General features: G+C 40.0%; 1 protein-coding gene across 2 annotated transcripts; it reads left to right on the top strand.

The window, feature by feature from the left end:
* The first annotated feature begins 561 nt into the window (after positions 1 to 561).
* On the top strand, positions 562 to 11,449 carry ETV7 (ETS variant transcription factor 7). Of its 2 annotated transcripts, none has more exons than XM_034414666.3 (8): positions 562 to 829; positions 3,790 to 3,919; positions 4,683 to 4,847; positions 5,426 to 5,548; positions 6,869 to 7,102; positions 7,857 to 7,999; positions 8,738 to 8,838; positions 10,081 to 11,449. In XM_034414666.3, exons 1-8 carry the CDS (start codon positions 824 to 826, stop codon positions 10,184 to 10,186), a joined length of 1,008 nt encoding a protein of 335 aa, XP_034270557.2. In that variant the 5' UTR covers positions 562 to 823; the 3' UTR covers positions 10,187 to 11,449. The 2 variants fall into 2 exon arrangements, with proteins under 2 accessions (XP_034270557.2, XP_034270558.2); XM_034414667.3 differs by having other exon boundaries at positions 584 to 829; positions 3,790 to 3,932; positions 10,081 to 10,462.
* Positions 11,450 to 11,734: the final 285 nt, after the last annotated feature.

The following is an 11,734-nucleotide window of genomic DNA, read 5'->3' as shown; positions in this document are numbered from 1 at the left end:
AGCCTTCCATCCTTTCTAAGGTAGGTAAAATGAGGACCCAGACTGTGGGGGCAATAAGCTGACTTTGTATAAATATACAAAAAGTATGAAGGCTATTGCTTAACGCATTGTAAGCCGCCCTCAAATTTAAAAAAAAAACACATTTCCCAGGAATACCGTGAGGCACGATTTGCATACAAGTTATTTAAATGGATTATTTATTTATTTATTTATTTATTTATTTATGACTCTGAAGGTAAAGTGCACATGCACCCGCGGTTTGTTCGGAGGCACCAATTGATATGGCAAACCTTCCTTGGAATTAAATAAAAACAAATATTAGCACGCCTTCTCAACTTGGTTTGACTCCGCACCATAAGCCAGCGTTTGGAAGGGGGGAGGGGCGGGTTTCTCCCCGCAAGGTTTCGCTTGTGCTTTCCTGCCTCGGGGCAACGGCCCTAGTTTTGGGGTGCGAAATCGCAACCCCGATCCATCGAGCGGGCAACACGAGGTCAACCCAACCTCGTCTGAAGAGTTTACGGTTGTGGGGGGAGGGAGGCGTCGTGAGAGTGCAGCGCGGGTCTTTGGAAGCGCCGCCAGTCCCGCAGGCGGTTCGCCGAGGGGCGGAAGCTGTGAGGCAAGAAAAGAAACTCAGAGGTCGCTCCGGGCGCGGACGGCGGCTGTGACACGGGCCAACCTCCAGCACCTTTCCGAGCGCCGCCTTTCGTTTTCGTTTTCCGGAAGGACAGCGAGCACCGCCTGGGCTGAAGGAAAGCTGGGATTGTGCGCGCATCCGGACGATCCCGGCCCCGCGGTTCTCCCTCTCCCCTCGACTCCCCTTGTAATGCAGGTAAGGGCTTGGGGAGAGCAGCAGGTGCTCTCTGACCTTTCGATCTTCCCCTTGCTCTCCCTGCCCCGCCCCAGCGCCCTAGATCCCCGTAGGCTCCGTCCGAGCCTTCTTTCACGTCCTCTCGCCCAATGCATTCATGCTAAGGTCTGACCCAGGCGGCGTTTCCAAGAGCCCCACATCTCTCTCCTTCATACGGGCTAGAAACACGGGATGCATACATTGAGGCGGTTTGGAGGGCACCGTCTCTGCACGGGTGCTTCCCTCGTTTCAGAAAGCGTTGGGGGGGGGGTTCTCTGGACTAGGCTGAATCCACGGAAAGCATTCCCCTTGGAGGTTCAAAAGAAAATCGTTTCAAAATGGACAAAGTCCGGAATTCCCCAGACTTTTCACAAGAAAAGGGAGACGTTAAGCAACTAACTGTTTTCTTTGAGAAACAATGTTTTTTGTTGGGCAAAATTAATCCGGGTGTGTGAGTTAATGAAGCTGTTTCAAATGGGGAAATAGTGGCTCCCTTATTCTAAGGCTAGATTCATGCAAGCAAAGCTTAAACACTTTTCTTTTTTTATTCGGGACTGTATCCTTCCCTCTATCTTAAACTCTGGGGTAGAAAGTGGAAGGGAGCTATTTTAAGCCTACATTTTCAACCAGCCTTCCTCAACCTGGGGTCTTCGGTTGTGCTGCAGTGATTCCCGTTCAGCATTTATTTATTTTTATTTTTATTTATTTATTTGTCAAGCATATATAAGATAACAGATAAAAGTATAAACATAATTTGAATACATGAAAAGAACAAAGCCTTGCTTCAGGGCATGTTTTCATTCATGTATTCATTCAACCAATCAATTTCTATAGCTGCCCATCTCAAAATAAGTCTTCAAGGCTAGGTCAAGGTCATCCTCAGCTCTGAGAGAAGAATGATCCCAAGAGGAGTAGTTATGGCAGAAGGCAAGTCTCTTAATCCCTGCAAGCCAGCATTCCTTAACCCATGGGACTCATAGCATGCCATTGTTGGGAATTATGGGTACTGCACTTTGACACAAATGATAGTGCCTGATTGGGAAAATTTAATTCAGATAAGGGCAATCTTACTCCCTCCCTTTCTTTTCCCAATTAGCCCTTTGCTTTAGATCAGCAGTTTTCAGATTTGGCAACTTTAAGATGTGTGGACTTCAACTCCCAGAATTCCCCAGCCAGCAAATTGAGTTTGAACCTCTGCAGATCTTAAAGTTACCATGTCTGAAAAACGCTGATCTTAGAAGACCATGTGAGTTATGCATTCCTGTATGAGAAGCTGTAGAAGCCTTATCTTTTGTAAGTCAAAAGACATTTCTCCACAATCAGAGAATGAGGACAACTGAACACCATCTGTGGGAACATTTGTTTAAACCATGCATTATTGTTGTGTACACTGACATGGTATGCTACTCTTTCTTTTGAAAGAAAGATCTTTGGAAATCCTTTACTTATTTACAGGCAGGTTGCATGAATTTATATACTGCTTGGCAGGACGGAACAATTTACAATCAAATTAAAAATGGGTACATGTATAAATATAGATATATAAAATATCAAACCAGTAAAAATGACACCCCATACGCTATACCATTATAATTAAAGTACAGTACTAAAAATATTTTTTTTAACAAGCTACCAGAACAAAACTGAAATGAAAGCATGTAGGCATCTTTCACTTTCATTTTTTTCATCGCCTGGTATTTAAGAATGAATCTGAAACTTTTAAAAGTCAATCTTCGTAACACATGCATGCAATGGTAAAAGAATTGCAGCTGCAAAATCAGCAATGGTTCTTGTGATACGATGAAGAATAAACATAATTTGTTTATTATGGAATATACATTCATGAATTAAGGGTTTACTTCATCAAATATTTGGTGAACTCTTAGGTACAATTTCTAAACTTAGGTATTTGTTGATTTGTGAGTTTTAACAATCTGCAGCTGCTTTCTTTCCGGATTTCAGGAGTGTCTTCCAGAATGTGGCCAAATAAATTAAGATGGTGGTTTTAATGGTGACACACATAAAAATCAGTGGCGCTTCCATCTCACCATCTTAGCCATCTTGCCTTCCCCCCCCACACACACACACACCCTCACATGCCTCTGCTAGGTAGGTGTGTGTTTGTGTTTAATTTCCCAGACTCAACAATCCTGGGATTTAGCAGTGATCACCCTTGCAAACACTAATCAACTCCAGTTTAGGTTACCTGAGTGCTCACTTCATATGCTTAATCTCAGCTCCTAATTTCTACACACATACACAAAGATTTCAATTTACAGAGTTCTCAGTTTACAGTGATGTGTAATATATATCATGGGCTTTGTTTAAGAAGATACACATAAACACTTTAATGTAGACAATTTCAAACAAAGCTTTTTATATCCGTTTCTCTGTCTTCTGCTGCTGGTTTCTGTACTTTCCCCTCTGGACTTCCTTATGTCTGAGGGAGGAGAGAAAAGTGTCTCTTTTCTGGACTTCTTGGATTCAAAACACATTTGCCAATCTGCTCTGTTCTTCCAAAAGCGTACAGTAGTCTTTTCCACCAGCCAATTTGTTCAGCAGATCTCTCTCAACAGAATGGTTCTAGGAATGCCCAGCAATTTTTTTCTTAATTACTTAATGTTTTTAATAACCCTTTTATATGTCTACAGCTTTTATCTCATCCTTTCTCTGTGTATTTGATCCATTTTATCCACATAGCAATTCTGCGGTATAGTTTAGCTTTGGAGACAATTGTTGATCCAAGTTTTCCCATAAAGAGTAGGAACAATTTTTCACCTGGTTCTTTCTGATGAAGCGTATTGGTTCTGGTTACATTACAAACATTATCCTTCATAGATTCTTACTTATCCGGCTTCTAGGCAGTGCAGAGTAACAGAAGAGGCACTGGGGAAATACATCTGAGTTATTGTATAGCTTCAGTGTCTTTCTCCTCCCTTAAGGTTGAAGTGGCAGCTGGCTCTTTGACTCCTGTGGCCACATCAGCTTTGCCCTTACCATTGAATTCCACTTCGAAGACATCAGTAAAGTCGCTGTATGATGGACAAATCTGGACATTGCCAGGCCGACTCAGTGAGTAGAAGAGGTATTATTTAAGGCAGCTTTTCAAAGGTGGTTCCTTAAAGCTTTGGATATGTGCTCTGCAAGCTTCTCCAAGCTGAGCCACCGAGTTGTAATTTTAATGTGACACTAAACAGAAGGATGGCATATATATTTTCTTATTATCTGTATTAAATGAGTTTATTTTTATTTTGATTACATTTAAAAATTAAATCTAATTTAAATTTTAGCTTGGTTCTTCTACTTTTTGGAGTGCAGTTCCACTATACCGTTTGTGGTTAAGCAATCTTGGCTTAGAAAGTGTTACCTGCCCCTAATGTAAGGACAACACTATACAAATTAGTTGTCTTTGGACTGCAACTCCAGTATTCCCCAGCTGTACTTATAGTCACATAACTATATATAGTACATCTTGAGTTGGAGTCTATCAGATCAGGCAAAAAATTGCCTGCAGTCAGTGGGATTCTAGGCTGATACATCTTGTAGACATCTGGTTGAGGAAACAAGGATTAGATGATCAGTTAGTTGGACCTGGCGTAAGGTTGCTTCCTATCACAGAGAATATTCTTTTTTAAAAAAATCTCCTTTTGAAAATTTATTGACCTATGTTTAAAATCTATGGAGAGTGTTATTAGTTGGAGTGAATGAGTTCTAATAATAATTGCTGAGATGTCCTTTACTTGCTTTTTGAGGCATTTTATGCTTCTTCCAAAAGAAGGGCAAAACATTGATTGGGTAGAAATGTTAATTTACATGTAACCTGGATTGTTTTCAGGAATCCAACCCTTTCTATGGAGCAAAGATGATGTGATTCACTGGCTAAGATGGGCTGAAAAAGAATATTCACTCAGGAAATCTGATGATAGTAATTTTGAAATGAATGGAAAAGCCCTTTGTATTCTCACCAAGGAAGATTTCAAATTTCGGGCTCCTAATTCAGGTTAGAGGTGTTGCCCTCCTTGGTCAAGGCTTTGTGTGTTTGCATTCTTATCGCGGAATTATCCCATGTAGCAAGTATAAATGAGGAATAACTCAAAGACTATGAGATGCATGAAGTCTCTAATGTCCTTTGAAATAGATTTTCCTTCCAAATTGTGTTTTATTGACAAGAAATTATTGGTTGAACTAAAGCCCATGGATCGGGCAGCTTTACAATATGATAGATGTCTGATGGAAAGAACCAGGTTACTCTAGTGGCTGTGGTTGATCATGTTTATATTAATACATTTTTTTCAAATTGTGCTTCCTTGGGGCAGGAGGTAAATTAATTCAAACTGAATGTGCTGAATGCATCGCAAGTTTTTAACAGAAAATTTCAGATTCCCACAAACGTGCAACAAAACTATATTTCTGGTTTGCAAACATTAGAAATTCCCAAGTTGAAATAGTTGAAATAGTCCTTTTGAAATAAACAGCAAATGGAGAGGGTGGAGGTACTCAAAAATTGCATCATTTTTGTCACCAGTTGGTATTGATACAAATGGAGTGGGATTGGTATTTATGTTTCTTTTCTCACAGGAGATGTATTATATGAATTACTCCAATACATAAAGACCCAGAGAAGAGCCCTTGTGTGTAGCCCTCTCTTTAACATTTCCTTTTGGGATATAGACCATAACCTGACCCAGAGCGCTGCAGAAGGTGAGTGCTGTGCAACAGTGGTTATATGCATCATGCTAAATAATCTTTGGCTCACATTATGGGCCAGTATGTATACAGGAAGATACACAGGCAAAATCCATACTGATCCCCCAGAGCAGGGGTCCCCAACCTTGGCAACTTTAAGACTTGTGGACTTCAACCCCCAGAATACAACTCTGGGAGTTGAAGTCCACAAGTCTTAAAGTTGCCAAGGTTGGAGACCCCTGCTCCAGAGGGTTCCATATACAGTCTTCAGCACCTCATTTCCTAAATTAGGAATTACCTCTTCCTGAGATCTTGCAATGTTAATGCTCAACAGCTTATTGGTTACCATACTGACAGAACAGGTTCAATTGATAATGTGCCATCAGGTCTGTGGTGACTCTTAGTGACTTCATAAATTGTCTCCAGGAGGTTTTGTCCCAAAACTGGCCCAAACTTAGTATACCCATCACTGCTGAAATTGAGTCAATCCAACTTGCTTCTGGTCATCTCTTCATTTATTTTCTTCTATCTTTTCCAACATTAGAAATTTCACTCTGCATAATATATTCAAAATATTATCTGAGCCCGGTTGTGTCTCAGGTGGGAACTCTGGACTGATGTATTCATTGAGCCATTTGTTTGAATTCTTTATCTGAGGTATTCTCAGGAATCTTCTCCAACATTACTAGAGCAGCTTATGGGAGGTCAACTATAATTCTGTAGGCAAAGCATTCCTTCACATAACTTTCTAATTTAAAGATATGACTCAAAAGGAAAAAAAAAACAGTTGGGGAGTTAAGATGAAAGTAAACTAAGTGATCTTTATAGCAAAGCCACAGGAAGTGGCTCCTGCTATACTGTATGTCTTTTCCATGGATACATCAGTTAGGATGGCATTAGCTTAAGCAAACCAGTACTCTGACTCGGTCAGCTGAATGTATCTGTCTCTCTGCTGCCTGTCTGCCTACAGTAAAGTTTAGGTAAATAAATAATGAATTTGTATGGATCACTATCATAAACATTTACAAAATATTCAAGAATTGGTCTAGGCACAGATAGCCTGGGACAAACCTGATAAGAGTTTTCTTTATATAAAAGAAATATATGATCAAATAGACTTCAAAGATGACTGTGTTCACAGCAAAACAACCACAGCTAATGTATCTAATCGCAGTACCTTCTGTTACATCGATTTCCAGTTGATTAGCATAGATCTGCCTTTCCCAACCTGGTATTTCTTCAGATCGTTGTACTGTACTTAGTGAGCTCCAGATTGAAGAGGGCTGGCTTAGAAAATGTCAAAAGCTCTGTTTTGAATCTGGTCTCTTCTCACAGGTACCAAGTGCCAGTTAGAAAATTTCCCAGCTAAGGTCCCTGCATTGCCTTCAGAATATCCAACAATCTTCACTAGTCATGCAGGTTACTCGGATTCATCTCAGTCTTCCACCAAGACACTCTGTACTCCTGGAATGACCCCTCTTGCTTATAGCAACCCAGAGATCAGCCATGGTGGAAACATTTGCTCTTTTCCTGTAAAATCAGCTGCTCTGGTCAGTGGAAAAATAGCAGGTAAGGGTAAGGTTACCAAGATGTTATTCTTTTGCTATGTAGTCGACAGGAATGCTTACTTGTTCTTATACATCATGGGCATTTGCTCCACTCCCCCCATTGGTTAACAGCACAGATTTGGAAGCATGGGAACCCAACTTTATTCACTATTCAGCTATGGTCACTTGCAAATGCATCCTACAGCTGTCTTTAAAAGTGATGTAGTGTAGCAGGAACTAATCCAGGGGTGAAATGCTCCCGGTTCGGACCAGATCATCTGATCCGGTAGCAATGGCAGCGGGTGGTTCAGAGAACCGGTAGCAAAAATCCCTGCCTCCCCCATGCCCAGGTGAGGCGCACGATCATTAAAGGCTTTTAAAAAAAAAAAATTTAAAGCATTTTTTCTACAACCTCTTCGGCCGAAAAAATGCTTTTAAAAGTAAAAAAAAAAAACCTCTGATGATCGCGTGGCTCAGCTGGGATTGTCAGAGGCTTTTAAAAGAAAAAAAAACTTCTGACGATCAGGCAACTCAGCTGGGATCGTCAGAGGCTTTTTAAAGCATTTGTTTTACAACCTCTTCAGCCAAAGAGGTTGTAGAAAAAATGATTTCAAAAGTATAAAAAAAATCTTGGCCACGCCCACTCAGTCACATTACCTCCCCACCACCAAGCCACGCCCACAGAACCGGTAGTAGCAAATTTTACATTTCACCACTGAACTAATCCATGTTATTCTGTCTTGAACAACATTTCTCTCAATGTAACTAATTCTCAGACTGTAGGTTACTTTTGGATTACATCTACCGGCTCCTCTCTGATAGCCAGTATGAATCAGTTATCAAGTGGGAAGACAAAGAAACCAAGATCTTTCGGGTTGTAGATCCCAAAGGCCTTGCTGGACTCTGGGGTAATCAAAAGGTACTAAATAAGGCGATCCTTCTAAACTCCATAAGTAGAGATAAATTTCTGTTCAGATGCACTGATTAGGACTAGTACTCTCAGCCTACCTGGAGGGCACCAATTTGTACATCTTCTATAGTCCCCCAATGTTCTTTGGAGATAATTTAACAAAGTTATATTCCCAAGGTGTGGGTAAATGTACATTTGTCATAATGTTGGTCAGTTGTGTTAAAAGTAGAGCTGGGAATATCCTAGCTATTATGACAGATTAAAGGGGAGCACAGAAAATGATTTGATACAGTCTGGGAAAAAGGGAGTACTTGCATGTATTTATTATACAGTATGTCTGCCTTGACTTTCCTGTAAGAATTCAAGGTAGCATGCACTGGCATTCCTCATTTAATCATCAGAACAATTTGGCATAATAAGTTGAGCTGAAATATTACGACTGGCCAGAGTCTGCTAGAGATTGAATGGGGACTTAAATGTGGGTTTCCTAGGTCTTAGTTTGCTATCTTATCATTGCATCAGAGTGTTTCCCTTTTACATTCTTATAATTCTAAATTAATTCATAAAGCTAGTACTTTAACTGTATGTAAAACAAGGTATTTATGTTTGGTTACATAATTCCCATCCTATCTCCACTGAAAGAGGTTATGCATGCAGGTTTCCTGACAACTCTTTTCTAATTCAAATTAGTAATTAGGCAGGAGAAAGCAAACTGATGTTATAATCACAATTTTAAACTATTTTCAGAACCGAAGGAATATGACATATGAGAAGATGTCAAGAGCATTGAGGCATTATTATAAACTCAACATCATCAAAAAGGAAGCTGGACAGAAATTATTATTCAGGTAAGGTCAAGATGCATCCCTGAGCCTCTCCCGTGCATTTCCCCTCCCACAGTCCTTGTTCAGTGGGTGCTCTCTGCAACTTTACTTAAGAGAAACAGAGTAAAAATTTTTCTCTCAAATGGTTTGGTCATCAAATGACTGAGATGTGTGAAAGGCCAAGTTTCACACCCTATTTCACACCCTGTTTGAATGACCCTATTGATACCAGAAATGAGAAGATGATACACATATTTTATTATGTTGATTAAGCTTATGAAACTTATTTAGAATTGAAAACAGTGGCAAAAGAGTAAAAAGAAAGGATAACTCCTGGAAGCTTTAACTCAACAGGAATCTTTCAGGAACAGCCACACATCCAAAATACAGTGCAACAAAAACACAGCACAAATCAGCCCATAAATTAAATGTTAGAAAGGATTCTAAACTGTACCTAATTCCACATTTCAAAGGATGGCTATTTTCTTTCTCTGCTTTTCCTTTCCTGATAAGAAGCCAGTCTGAATAGATGCCTCTCCTCTGGGAATGTAAAGCAAAAGAACAAAGGAAAAAAAATGGGATTCCCCCATCTTATTTCTAAAGCTGGTCTGATGGAGAGAACCTTCCTGTCCCTGCTTGGTTGCTCAGAGTTTATGTTTTTCAGACTTTGCTGATTTTTGCCCAAGGGGTTGAGTCAGAGGATTAACAGTATCTATTACCTTGATAGGAAAGGTGTGATATATTTTTATGTTGATATTTTTCCTGGTTGCCATGAGCCACCTAGGAATACCAGGCGAGATGAGTGGCTATATAAATTTCATAATTAAATAATCTTGATTGACAGGTTTAAGCGCAATAACTTTTATGTATTTTTGGGAGGATGTTTTTTCCTCCTTCATTACAACTTTATCCTTTGAATCTTGGAAATTCTGGACCATAATCCCTTGTCAACAAAATGAATTACAATTGCATTTTAATACTTGACTAATGTGTTTTGAAATTCTATGCAAATAGGACTAGAAGCACATTTTTCATTTTAAAGTATCTTTTCATATAAGAAAGCAGGGATATTAGCATATCCAGTGCAACACTGTTTGACTTCCTGCATTAACATAAATATTTTAATAGATACAGAGCAATCCCTTTTCGTCCCTGGATTATGTGTTTTTGTATGTGTATATCTTTGTGTATTACTGAAAGGAGTCGGGAGGGTATTGGATTATCAGGAAAAAAAAGTTGATTATTTTTTTTAATACTTAATTCCAGATTCCTAAAAGTTCCTGGAGAAATAAAACAGTACACAGCCAGTAAATTGAACAATGAAGAGCAGAAAGGAGAGGACTCAAACATTTTACCAGAAATCTCACTGTAGACATTTGCCAATTTTGCCATGCCATAGTGGCCATCAAGAGCTTGTGTTAATCAGCAGGAAAACATTTGATGTCTATATGAAGACAGAAAACAAAAAAGGCCTTGGGGAATTGTGCATCCTGTAAATGAAATGCAAAGAACTAATCCAGTGGACGTCTGCTGTCAAACGTAATAGAAGTATTTGTGCAAAACAAAGTTTAAAAACTGAATCTACAAATCAGTTCAGTCATGTGGCTGTAGAATTTCTTAGGTGTTCTCAAAGTTATTCTCCTACCCATATAAAAACACCTCATGGGAAATTAAGCAGTTTTTCATCTGGAAAAAAACAACAAAAAGCCTCAGATACTTGCAATGATCATTGTTACAGAATACTTTCAGAATAACAGAGTTGGAAGGCACCTTGGAGGTCTTCTAGTTCAACTCCCTGCTCAAGCAGGAAACCTATAGCATTCTGGACAAATAGCTGTCTAATCTCTTCTTTAAAACTTCCATTCATGGAGCACCCACAATTTCTTGAACAAGCCAGTGATTAATTGTTCTAACTGACAGGGAAATTTTCCTTATTGCTAGGTTGGATCTCTCTTTGTTAAGCTTTTATCAGGGGTGAAATCCAGCAAGTTCTGACAGGTTCTGGAGAACCGGTAGTGGAAATTTTTAGTAGTTCGGAGAACCGGCAAATACCACCTCTGGCTCAGGGATGGGTTCTACTTACCTTTACTACTGGTTTGCAACGGAGCCGTGTGTGCGCTCTTCTGCACATGCGCAGAAGCATTTTGATGACATTGGTGGGCAGGGCCTCCCGCCGGTTTTATTACTGATTCTATAGAACCGGTGAAAACTGGGGGCAACCCACCACTGCTCTGGCTGGCCCCAGAGTGGGGTGGGAATGGAGATTTTGCAGTATCCTTCCCCCAGGAGTGGGGTGGGAATGGAGATTTTGCAGTATCCTTCCTCTGCCACTCCCATCAAGCCACATCACGCCCACCAAGCCACGCCCACAGAACCGATAGTAAAAAAAATTGGATTTTACCATTGGCTTTTATCCATTAATTCTTGCCTTGCCTTCAGGAGCTTTGCAAAATAGGTTGACCCCTTCTTCTCTGTGACAGCTCCTCAAATATTGGAAGACTGCTATCGTGCCACCCCTAGTTCTACTCTTCATTAGTGATACTAACATCTAATGTGATTTTGGTACTACCCCTCTGTTGATGCAACCTAGGACTGCACTGGCTTTATTGGCAACTAGCATACATCTGGCTCAGTGGTGAAATGTAAAATTTGTTACTACTGGTTCTGTGGGCGTGGCTTGGTGGTAGTGGGGTAATATGACTGAGTGGGCGTGGCCAACTTTTTTTTTTTTACTTTTAAAACCATTTTTTCTACAACCTCTTCGGCTTTTTTTAAAGCCTCTGACAATCCCAGCTGAGCCGCGCAATCATAAAGAGGCTTTTTTTAAAAATTTTAAAAGCATTTTTTCAGCCAAAGAGGTTGTAGAAAAAATGCTTTTAAAAATAAAAAAAAGCCTCTGATGATTGCGCGGCTCAGCTGG

Source organism: Pantherophis guttatus, chromosome 3 (assembly GCF_059756535.1).
Source record: "Pantherophis guttatus breed Tessera chromosome 3, ASM5975653v1, whole genome shotgun sequence".
Classification (NCBI taxonomy): Eukaryota; Metazoa; Chordata; class Lepidosauria; order Squamata; family Colubridae; genus Pantherophis; species Pantherophis guttatus.
This window is presented reverse-complemented; position numbering and strand designations above follow the sequence as displayed.

Coding starts and splice junctions, on each gene's coding strand:
- ETV7 (XM_034414666.3), top strand. Junction 3,920..4,682: donor GACATTGCCAGGCCGACTCA/GTGAGTAGAAGA, acceptor GATTGTTTTCAG/GAATCCAACCCTTTCTATGG. Junction 7,103..7,856: donor GGTCAGTGGAAAAATAGCAG/GTAAGGGTAAGG, acceptor ACTAATTCTCAG/ACTGTAGGTTACTTTTGGAT.